The sequence below is a fragment of the Micropterus dolomieu genome, linkage group LG14, assembly GCF_021292245.1.
Source record: "Micropterus dolomieu isolate WLL.071019.BEF.003 ecotype Adirondacks linkage group LG14, ASM2129224v1, whole genome shotgun sequence".
Lineage (NCBI taxonomy): Eukaryota > Metazoa > Chordata > Actinopteri > Centrarchiformes > Centrarchidae > Micropterus > Micropterus dolomieu.
The window spans coordinates 9977107-10003150 of NC_060163.1; the positions used below are offsets into that span (position 1 = coordinate 9977107).

Genomic DNA, 26044 nt, shown 5'->3' on the forward strand with positions numbered 1-26044 from the left:
TTTTGTTTTTTTTATTGAATTTTACTGAACACACTGTAAACATCCACATGACTATGTACAATGCAGGGTGGGAAAAGTATGTGAACCCTTGATTTTAATAACTGGTATTTTGGACTATTCCTTTTTACTCAACTGTTTCAGTTCAGCAAAATTCTTGTCTGGTGTGTATCGCTCCATTGAGGTCATACCACAGCATCACAGTCTCCAGAAGGCGTATTCATGTACATGTTAAATTTATGCAAAAATCCAGGTAATTCCAAAGGGTTCACATACTTTTTCCTGTCACACTATATACAGGTGCATCTCAGAATATTGTGAAAAGGGTATTTTATTTCTGTAATTTAAGTCAAAAAGTGAAACTTTCTTATATTCTAGATTCATTACACATACGTGAAATATTTCCTTTTTTTTTCAAATCTAATTGCAGCTCACAGCTCATGGAAATCAAAAATCCATATCTCATAATATTAGAATATTAAAATAAAGGATGTATAATAAAGAAGTTTCAACCTTCTGAAAAGTTGAACAGTTCTGTAAAAGGTTAATTTATGCCCTCAATGCTTGGTCAGGGCTCCTTTTGCACAAATTACTGCATCAGTGTGGCGTGGCATGGAGACAATCAGCCTGTGGCACTGCTGAGGTGTTATGGAGGCCCAGGTTGCTTTGATAGAGGCCTTCAGCTCGTGGACTGGAGAAACACATCACAGACTGTGGAAACTTCACACTTCAAGCTACGTGGATTCTGTGCCTCTCCACTTGTCCTCCAGACTGTGACCTGGATTTCCAAGTAAATTAAATTCATAATTTCATCTAAAAAAAATATTTATATATATATATAATCATTTTATGTGAGGAATAGAAATCATGGCAAAAACAAAAACAGTAACAAGTAGTAGGAGTAGTTATGAGCTGTTACAATTGCACTTCACACACCGACCAATGGGTGGAATAAAACTTTACAGTTGTTACCACAGAACAAAAAGCTGAAGAAGAAGAAAAATAACCAATCAGCGCTCACCGTTTCTGTGTGATCTGCAGCCAATCAGCGTTAGCTTAGATGATTTTCGAAAAGTCACCCGCCATGATTGTTGTGTTTTTTTTAGGTTGGATCTAGTCCGTCCGTTGTGCACGCAGTAAGTTTATTTACTGGAAGAAGAGGAAGTATTTTTTCGGGAAACAACAAGGTAAGATGGATGTGTAATTATATGTAGTTACTAACACTTATCGTGTTGCTTCATGATCTGTCGGTGTGGTGGTGAGCTAACTAGCTTTAGCTAGTTTAAAGTTAGTTGAATCCCTTTAGCTAACTGTTAGCTTGTTTTGGTGTCCAACGTGTTTTTACATTTTCCAATTCAATTTATTGCAGTTTTAACGACAGCTAGTTAACGGTCAGTAGTAGAAGTGAAATTATGTTGGGCTTTGATAAACATAAATTAACATATGCTGAACTTAAAAGTAGATATTGGACCACAGCTTTAAGCTCGGAAACGTTAAGTTTACGTTAAGTTATTGTGTAACGTTACATTGTACAGGTAACGTTAAAGTGTTCCTTCACACACATAAAATGTTTCAGAGCCCGGCCTCTTTTCGTTCCTTCATTTTACTAAGGTTTGATAGATGTAACATTAGTGGCTTTCGATTCACTTAAATTCACCAACGTAACGTTAACCGTTAGTGTGGAGACAAACATCCCAGGACTCAATCGACGAGGAAACAATCATGTAGCGTTTAGACAGTTAACTAAACTTTTGTTATGTTTCATTTTATTTTCGAGAGGGTTCTGCTTGTTTCATATAGATATAAGTAGTGATTTATTTCCCATCACCGTAATAACGTTTGTGGAAAATTAATGAGGAAATGATATATAATGGCAAGAATTAGTCTGATGCAGCCGGTTTTGTTTTAATGTTAGCTGACCACAGTACAAAACATGTGAATATATGTTTCCCATTACACCTTCAGTTTATGATTCCTCTCATTTTAACACAGTGTAATTTTTTGTGCCAGTTGGCATGACTATTAGCACATCCAATTTGATGAACCTCTGATAACTATTCTTTTCCTATTCCCAACTACTTCAGATACCTGAACATGGAGTCTCGGTTTGCTCACCTGCGCCAGCGGGACACTAGTGCGTCAATGCTGAGGGTAAAAATGTCCCGTAGAAGGTCTCAGTCCCAGAAAGAGAACAGAGAACGGACTGTGAACACACGCAGGCAGCTGGATAAGCTCCCGGAGCTGGATATCTCTTCCCTGGATGCCTCCATCGCAATGGCTAACATGTCAACCATTCAGGAGAAGACGCAGAACAATGCAAAATTTGATAAAAGTAGGGCTTTATTTTCCATCACAGCTCAAACCTATTCGTCTGTTCACAAATCCAATGAGGCACCTGCAGCAATAACCCTCTATCTGAATGTCTTACATCTTTTTAAATGCATTTTAGAGGCTCGCACCCATTTCTACATCAGTGATCACCAGGCTACTCTGCCTTTTTATGACCATCATTCTTGCTAATTCATGCTTTATCTCACACCTGTTTCCACAGACAAGGCTGGAGAAGAGAGGTTAAAACAGCTTGCGCGCTGGAAAGAGCGCAAGGCTCTTGAGAAGGAAAAGGAAAAGAGAGAAAGGGAGCGTAAAGGGGTATTTAAGACTGGCGTGTATCATCCAAGGGACACCCTTACCATTGTCTCCCTGCCTGCAGTCCCAGCTGCCTCAACCAGAGCTACGGAGGTGAGGGAGGACTCCACGGTAGACTCATTTACACTATTTACTGTACAGATATACCCCAGTGTTTTCATATGTTCTTATTGGATATGATAACACAAATCTTAACAGAGGTGTAGCTCTTTGTGGCTGGGTGCGGTTATAATGATGTATGACTCCAATAATCAGCATGTAATATTTGCTTGTCTTTTAGACACAAGTGAACACAGCTCCATCCCAGAGTACCAGAGTCACTCGTTCAATGAAACAGCAGCATCAAGTGCAGAGGGTACTACTTTCTCTAAGAGAACGTTCTTATATGTTCTCGCATTAACTTCCATAAAATTAAGCACTAAAATTCTCTGTTGCATTGCTTTTATTTTGCCTAAATTTCTACAGCCTCTGAAGATGCAGGATCCAAATACTGTGGCAAAGAAAGGTAAATTAACTAAATGTCCCTTTTATTTGAAATGTATCTCGCTGTCTTCTGCAACCTGGTTTATTTTAGATCTGACTTCTCCTTTAGCTCAACCTGCTGTGGAAAGACCAACCAGGAGCCGTGTTGCTCCCGTCAAGCCTGCACCAGCTAAGAGCAAGACTAAAATGCCTGCAGGTAACTTAATAAAAGGAAGAACAATCCTCGCACATAGCTGGACCTTGAGACAGCTATCGTGTTGACTTTACCCCTATTGTATTTCCTTATTTGCATCTCAATCTGTGTCTTGTCATGCCATCCTGCCCTAGTGGAGCCTGTCGTACAAGCTTTGTCGACCAGATCAGCCAACAGGCCTCCTGTTACAGCAGCTCCTGTGGTGAAAGACAAACCTAAGGACAAGTCTGCAGGTACACATTGAGCCATGACCATTGTTTCAGCAATTTTGTAAAAAATAATAATGATAATTTATTCATAGATGCGTAAATACTGTAAAAGTAGTGGAGATGCTGACCGTCAAAGCTATCAGACATGTACACTATTAGAATAACCCCACTCTTAATATTCTTTAATGCCTCACCTCACTCTCAGGTGTAAGAACCACAAGGAGCAGAGCATTAGTCCAAGCTGTGGCCCCGCTTTCTGAGACAGGAAGGAACTGTAAAGGTAATAAATGTTGACAAAGAATTGTCCAGTTTTCCCACGTAAGAGACACTTGTTGTAATTTCTTACACTATTTCTTTTGTGTATCTTCCCCTGTAATATGCAGCACCTGTTAACACTGTCCAGCCTGCTGTGCCCAAGGTGAGCATTTCTGTCAGTTTCACAACAATGACTATTTTATTTTTTTTAAACTTGCTGATCAGTTAGTTTGCCATTTCTATCCTGTGTAGGAGGCTGAGCCAAAGGAGTCTGAGATGCATTATCCAGAGGAAAAACCTCATCCCCCCAGCCCAACACCCTGTTCTGAAGAGGATGACATGGTGGTGGAACAAGCTCCAGCTGACTCTATCCCTGCTGTGGATCCCATTGAAGTGCCATCCTCTATCTCTTCTTTTGCTCCAGAGGGTTTTGTCTTCCAGGCTCCAACTGGCTTGTCGTCCTTCAAGTTTGAACCTCTCACTCCTCGCTCGGCAGACGTCTTCCTTACACCAAGGTCTGTTTGGTTTCACTCTTGTTTGTTTATAGTTTTTGCTGAAGATATTTACAACAATATAACAATATTAAAGGTTTTGGGTGGTTTAAATAAGCCCACAATGGAATTTAAAGCAATAGGGAACCGGAGATTTTTGCCTTTAGAGCCTATTAGAAATTCTGTATAATTTTTAAACTTAAGTTGTTTCCTATCTCAATGCCACGTTGTCACTCTTCCTACCTAGCCCCAGCTTCATTCTTCCAGAGGCCCCCACGTTCAACCTTGAGCCTCAGGCCGAGCCAAGCAAACCCCTTCACTCTAAATCCCCTCGTACATCTCCCACAGTGGCCCCTCCGAATCCGGGCAGCCCCCTGGAATCGAAACATGATGTAACATACTTCAGGTGCCTTTTTTTTTGGTCTGTTAACATTTTTCAGTCATTACAATTATTTCTTAGTTAATAAATGTTTTTTCTTGGTATATTATTTAAGATTGGAAATTGCCAATGAGACAGACAGACTGATAACTCTGTGTGGGCACTGGGAGCCTAAAGTGGAGGATGAATCCATTCCAGAAGAGAGTGAGTGTATTGTCTTTAATGTGACATCCTGAATATGTCACTAAATTTCATTTAGCGCTAGTTCAAGATGGGTGGTGTTCCTAATTGAGGGGAAATTACATTATTGTTAAACTGAACTATTATGATTCAGTATCTTTCTTGCTGTTGTGTGTTTAGTGAGAGACCGTATGCGTACAGCAGTCGGCCAAGCGAGGCTGTTGATGAAAGAGCGCTTTAAACAGTTCAGCGGTCTTGTGGACGACTGCGAGCTGTGCAGAGGAGAGAAGATCATCACCTGCACTGACCTGCAGGGGTTCTGGGACATGGTTTATTACCAGGTGCGTGCCTCATATGAGAGGGACAATATATTGTTTCAGGCACCAAACACATGAGAAGGCTATATATTCTGTACTTTGCCATCTTTCAGGTGGAGGATGTCAACAAGAAGTTTGACGCTCTCAAAGAAGCAGAGAGCCGTGGCTGGGTGGAGGAGCACAAGCCACCACCGCGACAGAGGAAAGCAGTGAAGGTGAAGATTCTCTACAGTAGGGCTCGGGCGATACAGCGACATCAGGGATTACGGAAATATGTTCACTTATATAACGTGCATGGGGATGTCGCAATGAAGTGCTGCAACTGGGCTAAGCAGGGATTCCCTGGGGAGTCAACCTGCAGCAAAAAACAAACAAACTTCCACCCATCTAAGGTTTGGGAGTATTTTTGACAGAGCACCAACAATTGTGAGCTATGTAAATAGGAAATGGCGTACACAGCAGTAATGTTGCTATGCACGAACACCTGAAGCGACCCAAACACTTAAAGCAAAATCTTCCCGCAGTGGTTTGTCAAGACGGCTGCAAGATGGCACTGCACATCCTGTTTACTTTTCGTGCCACAAGCACGATATGTTAGGATTATCAACACAAGGAGTGAGTTCCTGTTAGTAGTGACTTTAAAATATGTTTTCCATAAATCCATGTCATATCCATGTAAGTCATGTACTGAATCTCCAGTTCATGGAAATATTTGACAAACAGTGATTAAATTCATCTTCATCATTCATCGTCACAGTAATCCTGTTGAATTTGCCATCCAGTATTTTTCTAATCTGGCATCTGATAAATAGGATCTGTTAATACTAAGTTATCATTAAAAGTAATGACATGGAAATTAGACTCAGTTTAAAATATGCCACTCTTATAATTCTAATGTGCTTTGCATATTATTGAAATAAGAATGAGATGAGCTGTTAATATTTATTTTGGATATATTCATTGTTATATTAATCTTTAAAATTATCCATAAATTAGTTGTTAGATTAATTAATACATAATAGTTAAGTGCTGCCTCACTTTGTAGTGCATTTTGAAACGGACTATATGATCACATGGCCTACCATTTTGCTTTTGTAATTTGGATAATAAGCACTTTTATATGCATTGTTCTTGTTTCTGATTCTGATACAAAGACATTGTGCCTGTCCTTTCCATTTGACAGAAACCTTCCGCTGCACCTGCCAAACCAACAGGAGCCACAACAGCAGCCAAGTCTCGTCTGGCTGCTGTGAAGGCAGCCATGAAAGCCAGACAGCAGGCAGCAGAGAAAGCTGCAAAAGATGCAGGTAACATTGAGGACAACCCCAGCCCGAACTCTCGGGAACCACAACCCCAAACAGAAGTCCAACCGAATGACACGGTTGTCTTTGATGGAGGCTTCTTCCATGTGGAAAGCCCAGCCAAACCACCAGGTGAGAGGAAATAACTGCTTGCCAAAGAGTCATGCATCACTGATCACTTGTGTGTACTTGAACTAGGGATTGACCGATATGTTTGGGTTTTTTTTTTCGGGCCAATACTGATTATTAGTAACTAGACCGATATTTGGAGTCGATATACATTTGCTGTAAAAATTTTAATCTTGGTGTCAGAATTTAGAATAACACAAACTCCAACACAAGACTTTGTTGAAAATAAGATTAAACTTGACTTAGTGACTGAGCCAGGGCAGGGCTTGATAATGGTGGCCCGATGGCCTGGGGCCAGTAAAACGTAATGTCGGGACAGTTGAACTAGCAACTTGCTGTGCAAAAACATTAGTATTTAAAATAAATAAAAAATTTAAACTCAACAACCTGCAGTTGTTTTGCAGCTCTTTGCGTGCACCGATGTCCAATCTAGAGTTGTAGTTACATGAGGAGAGGTTGTCAAATGTTATTTCTCTGATCTCAATCATGCGGCAACCTCTGGGTCGAAAGTGAAACTATGCAGACGGAACTTTAAGCTGCATTCTCTCTAACAGCCGGCAGGGGGCGAGTTCCATTAGAAATAATGATAAAATGTTGCTACTTCTCAGCTGATTTATTCCTTCAGTAAACACTTTTAAATGAGTTTATAGTCTCAGTCGCTAGTTTCAAGTCTTCTTCAACACAGCATGATGTTCATTTAGTATATTATGGTCCTATTTAGGGGAAAATAGACGATACTGCAGTGTATGCTTTTAGACGGGACTACCTTGTGATTGACTGGTCGCTATCATGGCAACCTGTTCACCAGGATAGAGGACACTCGTGTCCGCTGCTGTACATTTTTCATAAATGGCTGTCAGTAGGAGAGTCTGTTAGTATGTTTTTGTTTTAAAAGTAAATTGTTTTGTTAACCTTTTTATTTTTTTATCATTTTAACTGTGATTTCATTTTTGTTTTTTATATCCAGAATGTATTTAATAAACGATTAAACACTTTCGTGAGAAGGGACAGTAAAAATTGGCTTCGGGCCAGTAGTTTCAAACCCGCTGGCCAAAAAAGTTTAATGTTTAGCCCTGCCTGCTGCCATTTATATTATATTTATTTTATATCTTAGAATTTTATTGATACTATTTGGTTCTGTACTTTATCTATACTGTCGTTGGTTTTTTATTACTAAATAATTGCCTTTAAAAAAGAACACATTCAGAAAAGTAATCTAATTTTATAACTTACTGTCAGAGCAGCAACAAAAGTAACAATATGAAATCAGTTTCACACTGGAAACAAATGGAACATAATAACAAGGTACGTAGCATCTCAGCTATACAGGCTACAGACAGAGATTTAGTTTGTTTCTAACTAGCTTTTAGCCGAGCTAGCACATGTACTTGTGTAAAACCAAAACACAGCTGCGGTGGAGCTTATTTAAAATATCACTTGGTGCACGTTCCTGCCCGTTGTACTGATGCAGTATCAGCCTTTTACTAGTACTGCTGTTTTTGCTGCACTTACTTCCAGTAACTGCGTAGTTATGGTGAACTTGTGTAAGCTACACTCTGCTAGCTCCGCTCGTGTCTGTGCCTGCGAAAACCTGGTGAGAGGGGAGAAGAGGGGCTGTAGCATGATGGCTCGCTCGTTCTATTGGCTACTGCTGCACAATAGTCTGTGTTCATAGGCTATTACTCGAGACTTGTAACCAATCAGCTAGTACTGTGGGTGGGACATTGTATCACCACTCTGTGGGCTCCAGCAGACAGAGAGAGGCGGCTGCATCAGAGCCAAAGGAGCACTTTTTTTTTATTAATTAATTATATCCGCTATCTGTTTTTAAAATGACCTATGCAGATTATTGAAAAAATGCTGAATATCGGTGCCGATAATCAGCCAGACCAATTATTGGTCGACCCCTAACTTGAAGCTTTGGACTAATAACCATGTCATACATATTGTTGTGTCTGTAGGTTCAGTGCGGAGATCCATCCGTCTGAGTGCTGCTGTGCTGCACGAGGCCTCTCCCTGCTCAAACTATCTCTCACCTAGAAGAATCACTCGGCGATCCCTTGCAATGGCACAGACCCCCGTCCACACTCCTGCCCATCTTCGTCTTACCCTCATCCAAACCCCTGCACAAGCACCAAAGTCTCAGAATGGCACTCCTCATTCATCCCAGAACAGAAAGGACAATGTAAACGAGTCTCTTTGTTTTTCACCTGTGAAGGAAGTGCTTTCAGACAACACTCAGCCCGAGGGAAGCCCTGCACAGCAGTCAGAAACAGTCTCCCCACAGGGAAACGCTGTTCCTGAATGGAGCACACCCACACCTGGAAATTCACTTCCATCCATTTCTATAGTCGAGGAGCAAGATGAACCAGCTGAAGCCGTCGATGTTGACCTCCCTGTCTCGCCAAGACTTTCCCCCTCTCCACACAAAACCCCTATTCGAGCCTCCCCAGCCCCAGAGCCCTCATCTCGTCTGAGTTTCATGTTGTCACCATGTGTAACTCCCAGCCAGGCTCCCATCTCATTCCCTCTTGCTGTGCAGGGCCCAGTGGATGCCCAAGGGTCTGTGTGCCATACACCAGACAGCTCGGTTGTTGAGGTAAACACATTTTCAGGCGTCATGAGAGTCCTGTTTTTCAGCCTCATAGGATGTCATTAATTAAAAGCTGTGATCCAAACAGTTTTCTCTTGCCCACACAACAAACATGTTTTGTTGTAATTTCAGGAAATTCTTGGGTTGGACAAGCGTTACTTCCAGCCTTTACAGAGATGCAGCATGTCACAAAATGAAAAGGTTGCCATAGACACGCTCTCTCCTATGGCAGTGGATGTAGAAATGGAGAGTCCCAGAGGTCAATCTGAGGACCTGCTTGCTCAGGAAGAACCGGGTATGATTGATGCCTATAGGTACTGTGCATGCACACAATGAACACCTGTGCCCTGTTTCAGAAAGCAAGCTTAACAAACTCTGAGCTTATCCCTCAGCTCACAGTTGACTGAGCCTGAGGTGGGAAACTCCTGAGTTTTCAGTTCCAGAACAGCTGATCAAAATTAATTCAGTCAACTCTGAGTATGTAGAACCTGACATCAGTGCGTGCGTGGGGATGAGAAAAAGCCATCATCAGTGGAGCTCCGATACTACGATTGACCATGGCGACGGATAAATAAAGGCAGAGCCTCCATTTTAATCAGGTGGAGCTAGAAATATGAGTGCGTGCCAACGCGGACCCTTATTGGCTCTAAAACACAGGAGTGGAGGAAGGATCAATACGTTAATGTTCTTATTTTTTTTTATACAGCATTGCTCATTCATCATTTACCAGACTTGAATTTTCTTAATGATTGATAAAAATCTTCTATAGGCCTATTAGGCTACATTTGATTTTTAAATAAAAAATTGGCTTATTTATTCAGCTATAACCAGATGGGACAAAATGCTGGTGGCAATCAGCTACATGATTATGAAAATACGGATTAAATGGCCTATAAGACACAGTTTACTCATGGATAACCCAGTAGGTTAGCCTATTCATTATTTATTTGTCTGCAGGTTCAAACTGACTGTAAAATTGCAACCTCCTCAGGAGGGTAGGTTCACAGCATCAGTTGCCAGAGTTACCGATCCAGGGTTTATCTGATCTCGCTCTCTGAAACAGAAAACCCAGAGTTTCCCTCATCTCAGGCTTAACATACTCACTAATTCTTCTGAAACAGGGCCCTGGGTTTTCTATCTTAGCAACGTTAGTGGATCTTAAAGCTGCAGTAAGCAAAATTTCTAGATTAAAAATGAGCAAAACATAATTTTTATTGAAGGAATTTGAGTAATCGTTTTTGTTTTCTTGCATGCTGCAACTTTTAGAGACAGCTTTCTTCTGCCAGGTTTATTTTAAACTGATGTTACAATTGCACTTTTTACTGTCTTTATTCACTGTTGCACTCACTTTTCACTCTCACCACAGCACTGCCAGCGGTGTCTTCGGTGTTAACTCTAAAGTCACCACAGGTCAAGGTTTTTCTCTTTTTTATTTGAAAAAACTTACAATTTTTTCCCCAAATATTAAGTTTTAAATCCACATTGAACGATTAACTAGGTTCTTAACGGTTGCTTTCTTTTCTTTATCACAGCCTTATCATTGCTGAATGGTCTATTTTTCTTTTGCATCGTTAGGCCCAGACAGCAGAGTCCGCCTTGCTTCTCTTCACTCCAGATCTGAAGGACCGGATCCGCCAGTCTGTCTGTCCAAGTGACCTTATGGTCTTCACCCCTCCCCTCTAATGTGTAGCAAAGAGATTTCCTTTTAAATTTTGTATTTTTATGTGTATTTTCTACTTTTATTACTCTCTTTGGGGGAAGAGGTATCTGACTGATTGTGATCATTTTTAGTTTAAATGGAAAAAAAGTTTTGTCTAATTAAAGTTTTAGTTACTACAAGGTATTGACCTGCCCAGTACTCATTCATTCATTTATTTACATCAGATCACAACTTTGCAATGCACACAGTGCCTTTTGTTACTCACTGTATTTGAAAGCTCTAGGCATGTATATTTATTCATTTTTGACTGCATGGAAAGTTCAGGTACAGTTAGCTTCATCCTGTGTTCATCCGGTGGCTCTGCAGCCCACGTTACTGAATCTTTATCATTCACCAGCCTCCTGATGCCCCTTCAACCTGTAACACAATACAACACAACACTGAGCACTGCACATGTCTATGGCACAATGAGTCGAGCTGCAATGAAGGTGGAGGGAAAGTAGTGGGCACCATCTGGTGGTTGTGTTTATGCTTAAGAAATGTGACGTGAATTCTGAATACAAACATTATAATCTTAATTGGTATTGGTTATGTTTATGCAATCAGGAAAAGCTTGAGATTTTTACGAAGAAGATACAAAGCAACTCATGTTCAGCTCCCACAAGAGTCAAATGTAGATTGTCAACCCATAATTGCATCTCAAATTTATTTTTTCCTCCCTATTTTTTCGGTGAAAGTTAGTGCATAAAGATTTGAAGATTGTCTATAGGTGGAAACAAAATGAGTGTTGTACCTGATTTAATTCTCACGAGTAATGATACAGTACATATAAACTACTACAATGAGCCAGTCATTGACTATGTAATACTGAAATCTTAGTTAGGATTTGCTAGAAGTGTACTACCTGGCAGTGATGGTCTCTGAGCCTCCTGGTGGAGCTTTTCTTCCTTTATGTTTTTGGACACTAACTGGTTGTATTCAAAGGCCGGGAAGAAAAAGTGGGTGAAGAAGTGATGGATCGTCTGGATCCAAAGCTCCGATTTGTGCTCTTTGGCCTCCTTTCCTCCGACTTGTGTGCCCTTTCCTTCACATCTGTGCTCTTGAGTGTGCCCTGGAAGAAGACTCGAAACTAAAAATGATTTTTTATTTTTTTTTAAGTGATTATGATTCTACTTAACAAACATATCAGAAAGATGTGCATTTGCAATCCAAAATTTATATGCATGTGTGCAGACATCCTCTACATGGCTAGAAGCTTCTATATAGTCAGTGCAACTAATTGAATGTTCTTTCACTTCCTGGACATTTACAAGACTGCTAAAGTCCTTTTCCATGATTTATATACACATACACACGCTGTACAAGAACAGTACATACATATAATACATTATTTGAAAGAACCAGATAATTTAAACAAACCTGCAGACTGAGGTTTCACATTGATGTTAGTCTTTACATCTCGTTGACTATCCACATCCTGAGTAGTAGATGATTCTGCTGTGTCAAGGGATTTCCCTGTCTGTTATAAGATGTAAAAAAACAATTCTATGTTACTAAAGATTTCAGCAACGTCACTTTGCCATGCTCACAGCATATTTCATTAATATCAACAGCAGGGGCTTGACAGTACGGATGTCAATACTGGACATTTGGATGTCTTTTAACTTTCTTAACAGATACTTATAACTCATGTTGGCTGTGAGATAATTGCAATGGTCTGGTTGTTTTTTCTGCAGAATTTCCAAGCTTTTCCTTATAGTATAAGTTTAGTAGTAACAGTATGCTGGAACAACTACACTCATCACATAGTGTGTCTGTAAGTTTCTCTCTGGCCTCCACCTCAGGTAGGTCCCTCCTGGCCTCAGCGTCAGGGCTGGACAGCAACTGGCCCTCCTCCTTGTGGCCTTCAGAAACCGGCTGACACTTCACCTCAGCAGACCCCACAAGTACCTCTAAAAACTCCAGGAACGTTATCTGCAGCAAAAAGAGTGGGATAACAACAAACGAGGTGCATAGGGGGGAAAGGACTACACAAATAAGGGTAAGTAGATGAATGCTAATTTTTCAGTGGGCACTGAAAAATAATGACTGAGTCAACTGGTGTAAAGACTATACAAGACAGACCTCCAGATCCACACAGGAGGAGAGACAGCTAGGGTCGCGGCTCTCTGCTGTGATGATCTTCAGTAATCTCGCTGCAGTCAGTTTATTATCCAGCAGATGGAGATCCTGGCAGGGATTACATAAACTAATCAACATATTGTTTTATCTCAAGCTGACAATGATATATTTACATGTACAGTATATGTTTGACATTAGTTTTAAATTGGTAGACTGTTTTTGCGATATGTTTCCTGGTGAGAGAGACCTGTGTAGATGAGAAGGACCCGAGTCATTTTTAAATGTATCAGATGGAATATTAAAAGGGTGTCATATGTACACTTCCAATTTAATGTTAATCTTGAACATCAGCCAAAAAAACAGTTAACCCCTTTGATGCAAGCTGAATGTGTGATAGTAAGTTAGTTGTATTATTTCCAACTATTTAATGTAGATTGAATCGTTTCATCAAGTCATTTAAAATTGGGCACCCCTCTGATTATTTTGTAGCAACAAGCAACAGAAACGGCATCCATTTCTTATGTTAAGTGGGGAAAATAATAAAGAAGCGTGTAATGTGCACGTTCATGTTACAGTCTGTTGCACCTTGAACATCCACAGCAGCTGTCTGCAGGTCATGGTCTGGTCATCTCTGGGGGATGCCCTGACTTTGCAGAAAGCCTGATAGACTTCCCAGCACTTCTGTAAGTAGTTCACAACCACCACTGAACAGTCTGGCTGCCTAAACAGGAAGCCTGGATCAACACAGCTATAGTTAATGAGCACAGCTATTACTGGATTAATAAAGAGCAAAGAGTTTCTATAGGTGTCGTCTTATGCAAAAACAACAGACAAGCGAGAAACCTACAATGCACTCAATCTTAATAAATAAGTGGTTTTGCTATCCTAATTTCCCTGTTTGAGTCTTCTTATGCTTTAATAAATCAGTTTGAAGATTGCTTTGTCATCCAAAACATTTGTGTGCACATGAGCCTATAATATTTTACTGTTAGCACCTTTTACATTCTTAGAATTGGGAAGGATGTCGTCTGTCATCAGTTTGGAAAAGCAGGTAGCCAGAAGATTCGTTTGTGACCTGTGAAAAGAGTCAACAAGTGATGTTTCTTAATTCAATTCAGGTATTCCCTTAAAAATGCTATTTTGATCTTAATATATTATTTCCTCCATAGCACAGAGAATAGCAGTTGACCAGGTATAATGTTTAACAACTTACCCTAGCATTTTAGCATGCATTTAACATTTGCTAATCAGCACACACTACAGCTGAGGCTCATTGGAATATCATTGTTAAAATTTGGGGCAGCCAACCCAATAGTTTAAAAAAAATACAAATAAATAGGGGCAGTACAATTCAACATTTGTAGTGTATATTATTTCACTCAAAACCACAAGAAACAACCTCATGGTGGTGCTAGAGAAAAAGTTTAATAAGAGCTACAAGCGTTTCATCTACTGGTGAATATCTGTTAGGAGTCATTCCTTACACCATGTCATTATGGTAGATGTGGTAGGCCAAAACCACTAGACAGCTGAGGAACCTACGAAGAAGCAGTGTAGTGAAAGGAGAGTGGATCTCTGCTGTAGTGGCGTCCTCTGAGACACACAGAGTAAAAACATTTAGCACAGTGTCCAAGCCTCCAAATGTACTGTAATTATGAGGCTTACGATGTCCTTTCCAGTATATGTGAGGTGGATTAATGTATGTAGGAGAGATTGTGAGGGCTAGTCCTTATCACCTCTGATAAAATGGTCTATCTGTGTCAGAGTGATGTGGTGATGGTGGATGTTACAGTCTTTGAGGAGGCGCCACAGCTGCAGGCGGGACAGCAGGAAGATGTTATCTGGGGAGGGGGCATTTCCAAGCCTGCTGTAGAAACTATAGACAGACCTCAGCTCTGAGTATTGCCCCAGTACTGCAAAATCCACCTGTTACACATAAGCCACAGCATCAGGGCAGAAACAGGGCTGAAAATAAGGACGTGGGCAAAAGGTCACATGTTGACAATTTTACAGTGTGAAGTGAGACCTGACCTGTTTACGCTCAGTCTCACGATTTCTGTCAGGGATTTTATCCAGAAGATGTTCAATGTTCAGAGTCACGTCTGGTGCTGAGATAGAGGATTCCCGACCTGACAGAGGAAATGCACCTGTAACAAGACACAAAATTCTACGCCACTGTACCTGATGATTTCCGAGTGTAACACTGTCACTTATCACCTTGATATGAAGCCAATATACTGTAGGTGTTTACCACACAGAGGAGTAGGAGCTCTACGTCCACTCAGGTTGTTTGTCATCATCTGATCATCCACAAACTGTCCTTTGAAAACATGCCCATCCTTGAAAGTGAATTTTCCCTGTGAACCATACAGCCACTCTTCCTTACATATGTGTGTATTGCAAGTGGGTTACTGAATCTGAGTCAAAAAAGTGTTAAAAGGTGTTTCCAAAGTTCCCCACAGAAAAATCCAAAGGGAAAAACACTACAAGCTCTTCAAGCATTTGCTACATCCAAGCAAGGAGTCTTCAATCTTTTTCCCTCTGGAGATTTGGGGTCAATTGTGTGAGGCAATATTGCATAATTTATTAACCTCCCCATGTTTTCTGTTGTTCCTCCATTCTCCTTCATAGATCGCACCACCAGCGTAGTAAAATGCTCCCTGTCCGTGCCTCTGACCCTGAACAAAATCCCCTATGTAGTGATTGCTCTGGAAATACTGGGACATATCCGCTCGCCTCAGGAGCCAGACGTGTGTGCCTTGTCCATGCTGCCAGAGAAGAGAACTCATGTGATTCACAACAAAAACATAAATCTGGTTAACGTTTCAAGGAGGGTAAAAAGCTGTCCTGGAATTAGCACTATGTCTGACATAATAAAGGAACTGTGACACTTGGGCTCTGCTGCACAGGCTCTCTGGAAAAATGTGATGGATGTTTTATGTGTCAGTAATCTGGGAGAGGGCTAAGATGATACTACAGGATAACTTACTCTGTGTGTGCATGGTGTGCGGTCATACCTGGAGTCCATTCTGCCACATCCCATCATACTTCTGTCCCAGTTTTAGCCACCTCATCGTACCCTTTCCATGTCTAAGGTTGTTCTTCCACTCACCAGAGTAAATGTTACCAGACGGGTAGCTGTTAAGAAACTGATGTCACCTTTGAACGGTTCACATATAACAGATTAGATCATATAGTCTCTACATACCGTCTCACTCCCCATCCCTCTCTGTTGTTCTTCACCCAATCGCCTTTGTACCAAGAGGTCTTTTCCTGGTTATAATACACTGTACCCTAACACAAAGACAACTAATTAAAAAAAAAGAAAATGTAAAAAAAGAAGACTATACCTGATGTGAATTGGTGGATCGTACCTTTCCGTGCCTTTTGCCCTGATCCCATTGGCCTCTGTATGAAACACCATTTGCACATTTGTAGGTTCCAGTCCCATGTCGTATACCATTGCACACTTCCCCCTGATAGGAGCTACCATCCGGCCAGGTGTAGGTGCCCTGGCCCATGGGAATGTTGCGCACAAATTGTCCCTGTTGGATTAAAAATTCAACTCAACATTTTGGTGACAGCAGAACTCCTTAATTCATCATATTCTATTTTATTTCATCTCACTTAGTTTTGTATACAGGATGAATGTTTAGAAATGTTATGCACAGATTATTATTGTTATTGTTTATTATTTTTATTATTGGTAGTAGTATTGCATATTATTATTGTTGTCCTGGTGATGAACTATTTCCTGGGGTTTAATTATTTGCTTCAATGTCAAAATTAGATTAATCCATTTTCAGTAAGCTTATCAGTCGCTTTTACTGGACCCCCTCCAGGCTGTTTAGGCTTAAGTTTACGGACAAAGCTCTAAAGGGACTCTTTTTCACCTACCCTGGAAATGTTTCATGATTCAGTACTATGGCAAATGGTTCATAAACGTATAAAAATCACTACCCAGACCAATTTTGAGACTATGTTCTCAGTGATCCACAAATGACATCTCACTTTGGAGCCATGTACTTTATTCAGACCAGTATAATTATGGGAAAGCAAATTATAATGAGATCGGAGGAACCCAGCTGAGCCTCCTTTTCAGGAATGGTTCACAGAGTTGGCAAAAGTGGCATTATAGGAAAGAATTTCTTTCAGCTCTAAGGAGAGGACTGAGAAATATGTAGCGAAGTGGCGAGACTACTATGAATACCTTGTTTATGTGTACAGATCTTGAAGTAAAGCACTGCTCTACTATGTACATAATAGTCACATTCACATCCTTTTTGAGGATTAATCTGTTGTTTGTGGATTAGATTATGGTGCATATTAATATAGTAATATGACGTATGTCTTTTTTTGAAAATATATATCATTATTGTACCCTACCTCATATTTCAATCCGCCTGCCCTTGTAAAGACACCATGTCCATTCATAAGTCCCTTGGAAAACATGCCCTTCAGAAAAACAAAGCAGTAACTTTATTCTTACAAAACTGGAGCAAAGGACATTTAGATACATTTCTGGTGTATTCTGGCAATTTTAGAACATATTTGTTGATGCATTTTAGAGTTATATCAAAATGTTTTTCTGTCTTTTTATTAAATAAGACTGATTGTGTTTAAAGAAACACATTAGAAACACAACTGTATTTTCATTTAGTAAATGGACTAGTAATGTTAAATATCAGAAAGTAGCCTATGCATGTAAAATAAATTGTCTTTCCCCATGGTTTGAAGATGTGGCGTTATATTTCCAACTCTACCTTGTACATATGTCCTCCTTCAAAACAAGCAGCTCCTTCCACAAGAAACCGGCCCTCACAGGTTTCCCCTTCATGTCTGTCAATGAGACACCAACTTTTACACTTCAGCTACAGCAAGTCACTGTGACGGCTCCGTGGAAATTCATTCTCTAAAAATATTTAAAGTTATGAATGATTTACCTCTGTACAACTAAGCTAAAAAGTGTGGGGAGTTCATAAGAGCCATCATTGTCGGGCTGCTCAAGTCGGCCTTGGAGGTCCTCATCCGATAAAGTCTCCTTAAAACCGGCGGAGCAGCTCACTAACTTTCTTTTTTCGCTTACTTCCGCTGTATGCGGCAGCTCTGCGTTTCCGCACGTTTCCTCGTTTTCTATCATAGTTTTGTCCTTTTCTTTCCACCGGGTCAATTTGCACTGTTCACGAATCTAGTGCAAGTTAGGATCGGCTCCATGGTAACGGCAAAGGACGCTTACAACTACGGCAACCTTTATCAGTCAAAAAGGGCAAATCCGTGAACACACCATACAGTCTATGGAACACACCAGTGGTTCAACAGATAACAGAAAGTGGCTACACATGTTTCAATATATCGTGTTTATTTCCTCCAATAATGAGGTGTTAAAATACAAAAAAGATTATTTAGAGATGCAAAATACAAAAAAAAACAGAACACAGCTAAACAGATTTAGAACATTTGAATCAGCATCTATAGTTTTGATTTAGTATTCTGTGTAGCAGCAAGGGTGATTTAACAAAAATAATGATAATGAGTGTTACGTAAGATTTTCCTTGACATGGTCAGTCCTGTGAGATGATGTCCAGGTTGGCAAGGTGTCTCATGGTGGGTCTGCCATGAGGACAGTTCCACGGATGCTCAATCTCCCCCATGTGAACCAGGAGCTTCTTCATCTCACTGACACTCAGAGCAGTGCCGACCATCACCTGACGATGGACAGGAGCAAAAAAACAGATAATGTGTCAGGATCATAGACTGTATATAAAAAGGTCAGGATAATTAACTCATGGTATTCAATTACTAGTCCTATTTTGGCTCATCACAGTACATCAGATTATTACAAATCACAAACACCTTCCATTAATACCAAAACAGGAAGTTTTAGATTTGTGGGTTTTTATTATTGGATCTCCCATGCAGCGTTTTTCTTCCATTAATTGTTGTACAGTATTACAATGAACTGGCAGAGGTTCAAAAGTTTCACAAATGTACATGTACTTATGATCTGTTTATTTTTAGTATTATCAGTATAAACTCACAGATTTTCTACAGGCTCGAGAGGCAAACATCTGCCTGACGCGGGATGGTCGACACATGACCCCTGGGCTGTCACTCAACATGAAGATCAGCTCTTCGATGTCGGATGGGCCAAATGTCCAGTTCTTACTGGTGGGCAGAGACACCAGCCTAACCCTCTCCATCACCTGAGCTGCAGCCACAATTAAAATAGTTTGTTTAGTATTTGTAATCCTAAAAGCAGGAAATAATTGATTTTGAACTTGAGATAAAATCAACAATCAACTCTATTTGACAGGTAAAATGTTCTTACCGTCCTCATCGACGAGAAATTCAAAGCCATTCTTTCTGAAAATCTCAATGTTCTCTATGAGTACATTTTCACTGACAGCAGTGAGGTGGAGCTTCTGAGGGCTGCAAACAGGAAACAAAAAACAACACAAAAATAGATCACTGACTAGTAAAAAAGGTAATTTTTTAAAAACACAAGGAAATATGTATGATCTGATTTAGATTCTTACACTATGAGTTTCTGTCCTTTGAGCACAGTGTGCTGCTGCAGCATCTCAAAGTTGTATTTCTCATCTGTGGCATGCTGGTCAATCATGAAAATGTCCGAGTTGAGTTTGGTGATAATGAAGCCCAGGTTAAACTGGCCGATGATCTCCATCTGTTTGAACATGTCTTTACTGTAGGGAAGACCATTTACCGTTACTGGAAAAAATTACACTCAAATATTGGCCAGTTAAGGAAGTTAAAGGAGGAAAATCATACTTGATCTCTTTCCTGAGCTCTTCCTCAGCACTTTGGTTTTCTCCAGGGTTAATCTTGGCCCTGAAACGTCGATAACGCAGATCCTCACTGGCCCCCTGTTTCCGCTGGTCCTGCAACCTCTTCACCTTCCCTGCCAGCTCTTGTAGAGAAAACTGGAGAGGCACCGTCCTCCTCTGCAGGCAGACTGCAGCGTCCACCGTCAAGGAGGATTTCTCAAAACAGTTTGAAAAAGTGTTGGATTTGTGTTCTGTAGGGAAACGTAGTTTCTCTGTCCTGGCCCTCTTGGCATCTGGGCTCAGAGTACAGTCCTGATTGGAAGAGCATGGCTCAGTCTGTAACTCTGGGTCCTCTGGAACAATGTGACTATTGTCTGATGTTTCTTCAAGTGTTTCATTTTTTACACTGGAGCTGTCAACAACCGGTTCAGGAGAACACTGAATATCTGGGGTTGCCAAGTCAGAAGTGGACACAGCACTGTCTTTTTCAGAGTCTGTTTCACTGCATAACGTCTTTCCGTACCTGAACCCATCAAGCACAGACTTTCCCACAGGGGAGCATTGAGCTAGATCTCTTGTGAGTTTCATAGGAGATTTTGCACTTGGGCTGCAGGTAGGAGTTTTGACAGTGCCTTTAAAAAAAGACTGCAGTGTTTTCTGTGTTGGGCCACGGTTTTCAGCTTTTGCCGTACTTGACTTGTTCCCAGAATTGGAGCTGTGATGACTTGAAAAAGCCACCTTTAGGTCGGCCAGGTTTACGGACGACTTTGGGCTCTGAGTCAGTGGTTCCATGTCCTCTCCAGGTTCTGGCATGTTCTCATTAGACGGGACAACCTGAAATATTTCTGATGCAGACGTTGTTTCTGTTTTTAGAGACAAGTGTCAGACAAACAGTCAAAATGATTCTCTCAGTGATATTACTCTGCTATAATATCAATAAATACATCTTATGATCTGTTCTTACTGGTGCCGGGTATGGACATGTAGTTCAGGCTGATCTTATTGACTTCAACCTCATACATGTTGATGAGAGAGGTCTTTAGAATAGCCAGCAAGAGTTTCTCCTCCTGAAGGAAAATCTGACGTTTGTCTGGCGTTACGTTCACATCCACACACTCTGAAACACCACAAAAATGCTCATGTAGTACAGAAAGTCAGCAAGCAGCGTGGGTTTCACAAAGGAAATTTTCTTACCAGAGGCAACAGCTATATTCAAGGCAACAAATGGATATTGATGTCTGTTGTACATATGATACACTTCATTCACAAGTTTGGCCACCTGCAAATTAGGAATAACCAGAGATTAGGCTAGAAACCCTCACTGGTAATAACCTTTAATTAATCCCCCTATTTAGCATTCATTATTAGTATATAAACATTTAAAAAATGGTTTAGGACACACTATAATGTTGGTGAAAGAAGATATAAGTGTTTATTAATATATCTATCAACAACTATAACTCCTCCTGTGGGCTTCCAAGTGGAGGCTGGTGTTTAAATGCATAATGAAGGACAATTACAGCAAAACACGGTTGTAATAATATGGGATATAATATTCAAGGGAGAAGTTTGGCCAATACTGTAGATCAATAAAAACATAAAAATGTCCATATATCTGCTTACAACTAGATTAGAGTGTGTTACAAGCAATTATTAAATGTTTGTATATTTTTATAAATGCTAAATAGGGAGACTTAAACTTTAATGAATTACCTTAAGGGGATCACATGGCCGGTTGTTAATGAAAAAGAACTGCCTGTCTGTGGCACTTCTCCCAACACCGTGGTCTCCTCGTGACACAAACCCTGTGATGCTGCCAAGACAGATATTTACATTTCTTCTTTTCTTTTTTAAATACCTGCTGTGTTTGAAGTGAAGGCATACACATTACTTCTATGTAGTGGTGTCACTCACGTAAAAAGCTGTTTGGGTAGATCTGCATCTTTGAGTCCATATTCTTCAATAACATTTTCTGTGGGGGACACTTGCTGAAAAGGCAGAAGACTCTGTAGCTGCAGAACACACAACAGACATTGAAATGTAATATTTAGCAAACCAAATAAGGCAATTTGTCAGAACAATTGGCATATTTAACTTCAACTGAGGAATTACAGTTCCTCTAGGGTTGGGGAAATTCTTCCACTGTTGGATTTCGACTTAAATACGAATTAAACTTATTAAATAAACTCAACAATGAAGATCAAGGAGGAAGACATGTTTCCTTCAGTTACAGACAACATCTTGGAGAATTGAGATCCACAGCAGTGATATGGTCACCTTCTGTAGACAACACAAAAAAGTATAGTCAGGTAAAATGTGAAACAATGTTCCAACCTGTTTTGGTCCATATATGGCCCCTATGTTGTCTCTCATACACTGGCTGCCACTGGTGCTGAGTACTGTGCTGCGCTTTCCCTGCCCATTTTGGTTGGAGCAGGTAATACGCACTCCTGTAGAGATGATACAGTAGGACTGCAGGACATGTATCATTTTGGCATACTCCTGAAAATACAGAAAGATTAAATATTTGAGATTGAAGGTCAATGACAGGTCCTTTAATTAGACTCTGATTGGCTCTAAACTAATCAATTCAAAGGATACGCATTACAAATTATATTATGTTCTGAGAAATAGGTTTTACATAAGATTTAGTAATTATTTATGTTAGGTTAAATGTGTTACACATTTCTGTACGAGCATTCACAGTGGTGGATTTGTATGTTCTTGTCCCTTTGTACTGTGTTGCATTTCTGCTGACCATTTCCCACTGATTACTGAGTTTTTCCTATTGTCCTGGTATTCACAGGGTTCCAAGTGAATGATCGTTCATACTGAACATTTGTATTGAGACATAATACTGTTACAATACATTTAAAAGCATGGCTTGCTATCAAAGTCTTCAAGGTGGTGTGTTCATGAGCAGATGGGAAGCTTGATGCTGTCCTACATTTACATTCACCAAGGACATTTACAACCTATACTGTCAGAAAATCTAACTTTTAGAGCTCAACTGATATAGGATTTTTAAGACCGATTCCCATTTTGATAGCTGAGGATTATAAAATCTGATATTTTTTCCCCCTTCTTTTCAGAAACACATAACATAAACTATGATTATTCCTAACAGTTATGAGACCTCATCAAAATAACATGCAGTTTAAAAATAAAAATTTTATTGTTATAAATAGTACTTTGAACAAATTAATGTGCAGTTTTGTGGTGATTTGGTTCCAGTGTGTTGCCAACAGGTATAGAGTGCCCTCTGGCGGACAAACTATGCAACGACAACACTCGTTACATGACTGAAGGAAACATACATAATACTGATCCTTTGATGACTGACCTTCTTAATATTGCGCTGGAACTCCTTGTGTCGAACAGGCAGCGTGTAGAAGAGCTGCTGCAGGCTGACTGTGGAGCCCTGCTGCCGGGGATGGGGTGACTGCTGCACTAGGTGACCTTTGTGGTCAAACACCAGCTTGGTCCCCACCTGGCAGGACTCATGGCATGTCACCACGCTCAGGTTACTGGCGAAGGGGGATGGAGGGAACTTTGGCTCATAGAAGTGACAAGTAATATAAATGTATGTGCTGAATTCATGTGGCTGTTGAAGTGTTTTACCTCAGAGCACATAAAGAGCTGAGGGCTTCACCTCTGAAGCCAAATGTTTCCACATGGATGAGATCGGCGAAATCCCTTAGCTTTGACGTGTGATGTTTCAATGCTGTGGAACAGATGGAAGATGTTTCACTTAACCAAAAAGATTAGGTAGACTTTGACTAACAGGGTGGAGATTAAAAAAAGCTGACACGTACTCAGTCCTTCAAAGTTGGCCTCTTCTACCCCTTTGCCATTGTCTGACACTTCCACTAGTTCAGCTCCACACTCCTTCAGTCGGACATCTGGAACATGCAACAATGTGGTACTGAACATAACAATGACAACCATTTATAGCAATCTTGTTTTCTTCAAATCATACTACGCAGTTGAATCCTTCACAGTACAGTGAGACCTTTGCTACAGTGGGCTTCTGTTCAAGTTTCAATTATCATTTGGATTTTAAGCTAAACCAATATATCTCCTAATATACTGGACTGTAAAACTTGACATTGTGTCATTTGTCAACAAATACAGTACGATTATTTTGTCAGCATTCACAACTGTAGCTCTCATGTGTGACAGGGGGGCTATCAAAACCTCATCTGTAAACAGTAAAAAAAATGTGAGATACTGTGAGATACTCAACGCCTACCAATGTTGGTGGCCCCTGCATCAATGCTGTTTTCCACCAGCTCTTTGACAGCAGTGGCCAATGTCAGCACCACCTGTCCTGAGCAGATCTGATGCACTGAGTGCTTGTCAATGGCCTTGATGGCTCCGGCAGGTTCACAGCTGCAGAGAAGAAAAGCAGTACTCAGTGACCGTATAACTTCACCTTCTGCTAAAGATATATTGCAGTGACACATGTATATATGCACAGCTAGCTTGGGGGGGGGAATCAAAGGTGTTATAGGCTCTTTAAACACAGTCTCAAACACAGGAGCACTTTCAGTGCAAGACTCATTCCCCCAAAATGCACCACAGAGCGCCACAGGAAGTCATTCCTGCCTGTGGCCATCAAACTTTATAACTCCTCCCTTTAAGTGTCTGACACTTAGTCAGTTATTAAACTAGACCTCATTACCTATTTTCTGTCCAATATTACCTGTTTAATAATTAATGTGCAATATTCTCTGCTGCTATTTATTCACTTGTCCTTTTTGGTTCACCATAATAATTCTTAATAATGTAAATATTGTACATACCCACACACCTTTATATTTGTCTTTATTTTTTATATTTATACTATTATATTTATATACTCTTTATCTATTTACCTTTGACAAGTGCAACTGTGACAAAAGAATTTCCCCTCGGGGATCAATAAAGTATTTCTGATTTCTGATTAAACCCTGGGTTCTCTCATCCATGAAGAATACATGAGGATTATGAGGTGACTTACTTATAAAGTTTGTAATAAATGTTGAACATTGTAGATTTGGATGATGTAAATACAATTTCTGTACGAGCATTCACAGTGGTGGATTTGTATGTTCTTGTCCCTTTGTACTGTGTTGCATTTCTGCTGACCATTTCCCACTGATTACTGAGTTTTTCCTATTGTCCTGGTATTCACAGGGTTCCAAGTGAATGATCGTTCATACTGAACATTTGTATTGAGACATAATACTGTTATAATACATTTGAAAGCATGGCTTGCTATCAAAGTCTTCAAGGTGGTGTGTTCATGAGCAGATGGGAAGCTTGATGCTGTCCTACATTTACATTCACCCAGGACATTTACAACCTATACTGTCAGAAAATCTAACTTTTAGAGCTCAACTGATATAGGATTTTTAAGACCGATTCCCATTTTGATAGCTGAGGATTATAAAATCTGATATTTTTTCCCCCTTCTTTTCAGAAACACATAACATAAACTATGATTATTCCTAACAGTTATGAGACCTCATCAAAATAACATGACATAATGCAGTTTAAAAATAAAATTTAAAATTTAGACCTCATCACCTATTTTCTGTCCAATATTACCTGTTTAATAATTAATGTGCAATATTCTCTGCTGCTATTTATTCACTTGTCCTTTTCGGTTCACCATAATAATTCTTAATAATGTAAATATTGTACATAGCCACACACCTTTATATTAGTGACTTACTTATAAAGTTTGTAATAAATGCTGAACATTGTAGATTTGGATGATGTAAAAACAAAAACAAATACCGGCAAGTAAAATAAAGATATACAGTCTATGGATATAACGTTAACATTACTCTGATAACTTAGCTAACGTTACTTACCAAGCATCAGACATCTTGAAAGAGTGACAAGCTTCACGAGGAAGTCACTTGTGTCCTGACATTTTGATATGTGACTGGGAAGAGACACCTGCTAATTACTCGCCATTGTCAAATGCAGGTAGTTTGCTTTAACTAACTGTTAGCGATAACATATCATTGAAACCGTTTCACGACAGCATGTTGTAAACACAAAAGTGAAACGGACCGCGCGGACTGCGCACATTGTTCGCGAGCGTCACCTGTGCGCATAACTGCGCAGTTTGAGTAATACATTTAAAATGTTGAGTATGTAAAACAGCAACCTCACATAACAAACACAAACCACAACAGTGATAACAATGTCAAACAAATTACATCACGGTAAATAACTAAGCATTATCGAAACTTTGCCTCAAACTTTTAGGCATTTCATCATCAAAACGGAATCCTTGACGTATTGGGATG

At 40.0% G+C, this 26044-nt stretch overlaps 3 protein-coding genes across 8 annotated transcripts in view; 1 reads left to right on the forward strand and 2 right to left on the reverse strand.

Moving 5' to 3' along the window:
* The first annotated feature begins 1043 nt into the window (after positions 1 to 1043).
* Positions 1044 to 11016, forward strand: dlgap5 (discs, large (Drosophila) homolog-associated protein 5). 2 transcript variants are annotated; one of them, XM_046069236.1, is made up of 19 exons: positions 1044 to 1184; positions 2082 to 2329; positions 2549 to 2736; positions 2924 to 2998; positions 3109 to 3148; positions 3236 to 3322; positions 3454 to 3552; positions 3734 to 3808; positions 3912 to 3946; positions 4036 to 4298; positions 4522 to 4680; positions 4769 to 4857; positions 5014 to 5174; positions 5264 to 5365; positions 6334 to 6583; positions 8542 to 9179; positions 9306 to 9468; positions 10540 to 10583; positions 10749 to 11016. In XM_046069236.1, exons 2-19 carry the CDS (start codon positions 2092 to 2094, stop codon positions 10854 to 10856), a joined length of 2814 nt encoding a protein of 937 aa, XP_045925192.1. In that variant the 5' UTR covers positions 1044 to 1184; positions 2082 to 2091; the 3' UTR covers positions 10857 to 11016. The 2 variants fall into 2 exon arrangements, with proteins under 2 accessions (XP_045925192.1, XP_045925193.1); XM_046069237.1 differs by lacking the exon at positions 10540 to 10583.
* An 82-nt stretch (positions 11017 to 11098) lies between these two features.
* Positions 11099 to 18191, reverse strand: rsph10b (radial spoke head 10 homolog B). 2 transcript variants are annotated; one of them, XM_046069239.1, is made up of 18 exons: positions 17898 to 18191; positions 17718 to 17793; positions 17341 to 17409; positions 16329 to 16499; positions 16163 to 16248; positions 15972 to 16092; positions 15546 to 15722; positions 15206 to 15311; positions 14986 to 15101; positions 14691 to 14880; positions 14439 to 14547; positions 13950 to 14029; positions 13540 to 13688; positions 12958 to 13062; positions 12673 to 12807; positions 12253 to 12352; positions 11738 to 11944; positions 11099 to 11250 (listed from the first exon to the last, which is right to left on the reverse strand). In XM_046069239.1, the coding sequence occupies exons 1-18, from the start codon at positions 18092 to 18094 to the stop codon at positions 11246 to 11248; spliced, it is 2199 nt and encodes a 732-aa protein (XP_045925195.1). In that variant the 5' UTR covers positions 18095 to 18191; the 3' UTR covers positions 11099 to 11245. The 2 variants fall into 2 exon arrangements, with proteins under 2 accessions (XP_045925195.1, XP_045925194.1); XM_046069238.1 differs by having other exon boundaries at positions 11738 to 11962.
* A 105-nt stretch (positions 18192 to 18296) lies between these two features.
* Positions 18297 to 26044, reverse strand: part of pms2 (PMS1 homolog 2, mismatch repair system component) — a 9414-nt gene continuing 1666 nt past the window's right edge. For 2 of the 4 annotated variants that reach the window (XM_046069377.1, XM_046069379.1), the window contains exons 2-15: positions 23992 to 24131; positions 23555 to 23641; positions 23361 to 23463; positions 23083 to 23266; positions 22074 to 22241; positions 21654 to 21751; positions 21453 to 21552; positions 20934 to 21018; positions 20704 to 20856; positions 19744 to 20602; positions 19491 to 19658; positions 19283 to 19383; positions 18993 to 19162; positions 18297 to 18659 (exon numbers count right to left, since the gene is read on the reverse strand). In XM_046069377.1, coding sequence (XP_045925333.1) covers positions 18516 to 18659; positions 18993 to 19162; positions 19283 to 19383; positions 19491 to 19658; positions 19744 to 20602; positions 20704 to 20856; positions 20934 to 21018; positions 21453 to 21552; positions 21654 to 21751; positions 22074 to 22241; positions 23083 to 23266; positions 23361 to 23463; positions 23555 to 23641; positions 23992 to 24131 — 2560 coding nt within the window. In that variant the 3' untranslated portion in view covers positions 18297 to 18515. Of the gene's footprint in view, positions 18660 to 18992; positions 19163 to 19282; positions 19384 to 19490; positions 19659 to 19743; positions 20603 to 20703; positions 20857 to 20933; positions 21019 to 21452; positions 21553 to 21653; positions 21752 to 22073; positions 22242 to 23082; positions 23267 to 23360; positions 23464 to 23554; positions 23642 to 23991; positions 24132 to 25600; positions 25905 to 26044 lie in introns of those variants that run through there. The other 2 variants (XM_046069378.1, XM_046069380.1) reach the window with 2 other exon arrangements.